Here is a 5,732-nt window from a genome sequence, read left to right as displayed (position 1 = left end):
TTTTTGCCATGTTTTCTTAAACAATTCTAGAAGTACATAATCGTTTACTCTTAACTATATCTATGGTTCATCTCCTAATCTACTCCTAGAGGAGCTCTACCTGTGGCCCTTTGTGTTATCTGCTTAAAGTGCACTTTAGTTTGTTTTATTGTATGCCAGCATCATTACTCTACAATGAACTAATCCTGGAATAATTTAACTGATTCATCCTAAAAGCTTGCCACGCACAGAAATGGGTTTGCATGGCAAGAAAAAGAGGCCACTGCTAACATAAAATTGCTGATTCTTTTATGCATGGTTAATAGGGGTGTGCTATTAGCAGACATGCTACCACTCTTAGCTAATTATGGTACATTGAAATGTTTGCACCAATGTTAATGCTAGCCTGTAATAAGCTTCAAACTAGTTTGCAGCCATGGTTAAAAACCTTAATGTAAGAATCAATGCAGACAAAGTTGATGGAAGATTAGCTGTAAAAAAAGAAGTGTAGAAGGAATTTGCATACGACTTAGTAGAAGATTGGGAATATTTTGGCTGTATCCAGCCACAGCTGGTACTGACTGGCTCAGTTAGAATGCATGCAGAGCATGTTTCCTTGTTACATGAAAAGCTATTAGACATATAAAGCAGAATTCAGAGGCAACCCCACACCCAGCAGCATGGTTCTCTGCCAGGAAATGGAATAACAGGAGCCAGCCTGTCTTTGCACGACCTTTGCCAGTCCTGAGTCCAAGGAACCTACAGCCTAGAGTTATGGTACCAGTACTTTACCTTCTAAAAGTAATCTCTGCATGTGTATGAATTAGATAGAATGGATTTTTTAAAAAACACCTTAAATTCTCATGAACCTAGACATGTCTACATACAGAAGGGTGTGTACTGAATGTTTTCATTGTTTCATTGCTCATCTTATCAATGCAAGAGTGACAGTACAAATGAATAATTCAAGACAACACAAAATAGTACTCTTTAGCATATTGGTATATTTAATAGTATAGAAACAAGTTTTATTAATGTCAACCTTTCGAAACCTAAACCTTGGGAAACCCAATTGCTCAGCTGATCTCTGTAGAAAGCAGCTTTGTCAGCCCAATACACTGCAATTTTCTGAGCATAGGGCTGGCAAAGCCACTTGCATTGTGGTTCCCAAGTGTTGCACAAGGGATGGGCTGGTGGGTGTGGCAACCCTCATGGCAATCATCCAGCATCATTATGATATTGGGTAACAGGCAACTTAGCTGCCACCTGTCAAAAGTTGTCCTGCAGAGGTGAATGATCTGACCTGCTGGGCCAAAAAGGTTCCCCATGCTGAGTTAAAGGTTCAGTAACGTATGTAAGGCTGCTAAGTTGACCTATGATATGAAAAACAATACAGAAATCCTGGAGCAGGATTCTGAATGCCATTTTTTAAAAGATTACCTGGATTTAAATGACTACATACTTGAATATATTTTAAAAGAGAGCAGTACAATTGGGAAAATTTGTAAGAATCTACAACCACTATCCTGTTTATGTGTAATGTTTTACACAGCATATCATATTGCTATATACATTGATACAGCAGTACAGAAACTCCATTAAGTAAACTATTGAATGAATTCAGAGTTTGAACATTGCTGAGCAAGTAGTTCCTGCTGTCGAATAGTTTCCTGTGCTTCACGTTGCATTTTCTCAAGCTTTTCTAGGGTAACTGACTTTAAAGGTAGCAGCTTCGGCTTGCATAACACCATAGTAGTCACATCTTCTACTGCTAACATCCCTAAAACAAGAAAAATTGAGAAACCAAAGATAATTACAAAGCTCATAAAATATATATTCAAGAATATATCTGCAAGTTCAAACACTACAGTTCCACGTGGATGCCACCAAACCCACTTCTCAGAGTTATTCAGCTGTGAAATATGACAGCTGTGTAGAGCAGTACACATGGAAGTCTCCATTTAAGCACCTCATATTTTTGGCAGCCGCTGGTATAGTACTTGCATCAAAGCTTTTCATATTATTGGGCCATTTGTGTACCTGTACTAAAAAAATGGAGTTCAAGTGTGATACTAGCCCCTTAGCACAAATATGCTCCAATATAAGGGTCAAAGGGCAAGCCTTGCTGAAAGAACCTAATCTATTCACCTTCTTAAATACTTAAGGGGAGATATATAATACAGGATGCAGAGTATGAAAGAGCTGAACGGGTGTAAAACTATTAATAGTTATAAAACAGGCTACTTCTATGAAGAGAAGAATAAAGGCTCCATAATCCTCCGTAAGGAAGCATTCAGATCTCAACATTGTAACAAGGCCAGTGGTAAACTGTTACCTTGAAGTAACATGCCTGATCCTGTGTTATATATTAACAACATATTTCCTTACATGGAAAAATCCCTGCAATGTAATGTTTCTCAGACATCTGTAGATGGCCAGAGAGAACATCACATCAATTCTGAGAGTATTTAACTGCTGCTGATGAGCTACCTGGTCCAATTTAAGGTATTGGTACTATTAAGTATTGGTACTATTATACAGATATCTTAAGTACTAGGCGCCCAAGTACTTGAAGGAACACCTTTCTCAGTATGACCCAATACACAGTTTACAATCAGGAAGAGACTCTTCTTACAATACCATTGCTGTGGATGCCTAGGAAGGTGAGAATGCACAAGAGGGCTTCTTCTGTGTTAGCACCCCGTCTCTCCAGACAGTCCCCTTCCCTGCTCATGTTCTGATGGAATTGGAATACAGTTGTATTTGTCCAGAGCTCCAGAAGGCAATAGGTACATTCAGGCACTGTTTTTTGTAATTGTCCTCAAATTATAGTATCTTATACTGGCTATGATTTCATCAAATTGCATCCTGTTAGCTGCCCTAATCACGCTGTGGGGAGAAAGTGCAGGATATAAAATCTTGCAGTGCTGATAAAGAATTTGCCAGAGACACAACCCTAAGAGTGCTGCCGACTTGTAGTGTGATAAGGTGAAACCCCATGCAACCTTTGTAACTTGGCAAAAAGATCACAAGAGGTAAGCACAGGAGACACACAACAGCCACTTGAAAAGCTTGGCAAGTGCACTTTGATGAATGCTGGGAAAAGTCACTCACCTTGCTTGGGCAGCACCTCCCGAAATTTTAATTCAGACATTCTTCTAGTGCCAGAATTGAAGAACCACCACCGCCGATCTGTCTAGGACTAGAAATCATGGGATTATTGTAAAGGTGAACATTGCATTCCTATATTCCCCTTTCCTCCCTTAGTTTAAAGCAGATAGGCAGCTGCCAAATCTGACTTCAGCTGATCCAGGATCTTCATAAGGCGGAGCTGCCCTAGAACTTGCTTAATGAATGTTAGCTCGGGCCTGTTTAAGCACCTGCTGGAGATGTTTGGGAGTAACTAAGCAACCTCGCCCTGCAAATGCAAAACCTCTGAGGAGCAACTGCACTGCAGAGGGTTGGACTAGATGGCCCTTGGGGCCCCTTCCAACTCTACACTGGGAGAAAAAGTTGCACTGAATTTTCCAATATCCCGTTCGGGAGGGGGGGCATTTTAGTACTAGGAGAGGAAGAGAAAAAACTTGTTGATTTCCCCACACCACGTGCGATTTTTCTACGTCCCCCATCACGTCCCGCCTTTACCCACCGCCATCCCGCACTTTAAAAGCCCCAAATTGAAAGAGTTCCTCCTTCCTCAGCGCCCTTCCCTCCACATCCCTGCCCCCAAGGTCCCTCACCTGCCTTGCCTCCCCGCTTCTATTTGCCGGGCTCAGCTGCTCAACCCGCAGCGGGGACCACCATAGCAGCCCAAAGGCACGGGAACCGCCTCAACTACCCGCGACAAACACTTCTGGTTCCGCGTCGAACTCGTGGCTCAACCGACGCACGACGGAGCACCATAGAGATCCCAAGGAAGAACGGTTCCCTCGCTTTGGAATAAGGCATCTTGCCCGCACGCGGTGTTCAAACGGCAGCCGGACGTGAGGACTGCCTCCTTTTCCTCGAGCCTCTAGGCCAACCGCGCCTAGACGCCTTTATTATTGGCCGAGAGGGCAGTAACGTCTTCGTTGCTACTAGGAACCAAGGGGCGGGCGGTGGGCGATGCGATCCGCAGGGGGGGGGGCGGTTGTTCCAAGTGTGACGCAGATTGCGTTCCATCGGGACCCGCCGCCCCGCCCTCTCTCGCGTTTCCTGGTAGACTTCGACTGACGGAGGCAGTGCACTGGGGCGTCTGGGGCTGAGCAGGGAGACGCTGGAATGGAGCACCAATTGATGTAAACACATATAGCTTGCAAACGGCCATCCGGGTCAGGCGTGGCTTAGTTCAGGAAAACCTCACCCTGGTCCTACTCTCTAACACTTGTTCCTCTTATGGGTTTTTCCAAAAGTTTCCCAGAGCCCCTAAGCATGTGCAGAATGCCCTTCCGCTCTGTTTCAGGGTGCAATCGTCCGCACACTTTTCGGGGGACACTGGCTAACTTCTGAACCCAGGGTTGCAGTTTTAACATGCTGCAGTGGATACACATTCCCATTCTTGCCTAACCCAATAACTCACCTCCTACCTAGAAGCTAATGCTGAAGTAACATAGTAGACAATATTGATACTGTGTTGTTGTTGTTTTAAAAAATAATAATTCTGTTTTGTCCCCTCTTAACTGCAAATTTAGTTTTATCGTTTGCATTGTCCGGATTGCTTTTATTTTTTGTTGTGGTTTATATTTTTATATGCAAGCCACCTTCAGTTTTACTTTATTGTGGAAATGTGGGGTATAAATGGCAAATAAATAATAAATGCAGCATTGCATTTTGAGGGTAAAGGTAAAGGGACCCCTGACCGTTACGTCCAGTCGCGGACAACTCTGGGGTTGCGGTGCTTATCTCGCTTTACGAAACAACAAATCCCAGCTATAAAAATACCCTTCATTATGTATTGGCAGTAAGTACTCTTACTGAATGATTTCTGAATGATTTTGCAATGTCTGAATTATTTTTATTATTCAATTTCTTACCTGTGGTTCACCATAAGGTCCCAGAGTGGGTTGCGGCATATATATATATATATATATATATATATATATATATATATATAGTTTTAAAAACAGTTTGAAAGAAATTGGTGGGAAAGAAGAAGGGAGTGGGTGCCCAAAAATAAAGTTTTTCGAAAGCAATATATTTTAACTCCGGTACTCTGGGCACAAAAGATACTGTGTAGCCCTTCCATGCAGTGGGATCACCTTTTGTTCCTCTTGCACACCTTGTTGCAAGGAAGCTCCCATCTTCAGTGCTTAATGTGGAGCTTTCTATTTCGCTGGCCCTGCATAAAATTTATAACTCCGAAAAAGGCTCTTCTGAACTGATGTACAGAGTTCATAACAAGCTGTGGACTTGTTCAAGGTCTCTCCCCCCCCCCCACAGTTTTCTATTATGTTTTCCTAGTTGAACTCATTAGTCCCAAGACATAGTCATGTGTTTTCCCGCCTTTCATTCCCACGCATGTGGGAATCAAAGGGAGTTAATTGGTTCTGGCTGCCATGATGGCAAAATGTCTCTCCAGTAGACATGTTAACTAATAATGAGCAGTATGTCCCTTCTGGCAATTTAATCTGCCTTGATTTTAAACTAACAGTGTCAGATTACATGGGAAAAGGAGAACAAAAGACACCAGCTTTTGAACTTAATTCCGCAGGAGTGGAGTTTAGTCTGCACACTTTTGCCTCTGTGTCCCTGCTCTTTCACGCCCCAAATTTTAT

General features: G+C 42.7%; 1 protein-coding gene across 1 annotated transcript; it reads right to left on the bottom strand.

Moving 5' to 3' along the window:
* Positions 1–963: 963 nt before the first annotated feature.
* On the bottom strand, positions 964–3,942 carry BBIP1 (BBSome interacting protein 1). Its single transcript, XM_083505041.1, has 3 exons — positions 3,720–3,942; positions 3,094–3,181; positions 964–1,759 (listed from the first exon to the last, which is right to left on the bottom strand). Exons 2-3 carry the CDS (start codon positions 3,131–3,133, stop codon positions 1,587–1,589), a joined length of 213 nt encoding a protein of 70 aa, XP_083361167.1. The 5' UTR covers positions 3,134–3,181; positions 3,720–3,942; the 3' UTR covers positions 964–1,586.
* Positions 3,943–5,732: the final 1,790 nt, after the last annotated feature.

Source organism: Podarcis liolepis, assembly GCF_965112155.1.
Source record: "Podarcis liolepis genome assembly, chromosome: 5".
Classification (NCBI taxonomy): domain Eukaryota; kingdom Metazoa; phylum Chordata; class Lepidosauria; order Squamata; family Lacertidae; genus Podarcis; species Podarcis liolepis.
Note: the sequence above shows the minus strand (reverse complement) of the source record. Positions and strands in the feature narration are given on the sequence as shown.

Coding starts and splice junctions, on each gene's coding strand:
- BBIP1 (XM_083505041.1), bottom strand. CDS start 3,133: ATGTCTGAATTAAAATTTCGGGAGGTGCTGCCCAAGCAAG. Junction 1,760..3,093: donor GGAGGTGCTGCCCAAGCAAG/GTGAGTGACTTT, acceptor TTCTTGTTTTAG/GGATGTTAGCAGTAGAAGAT.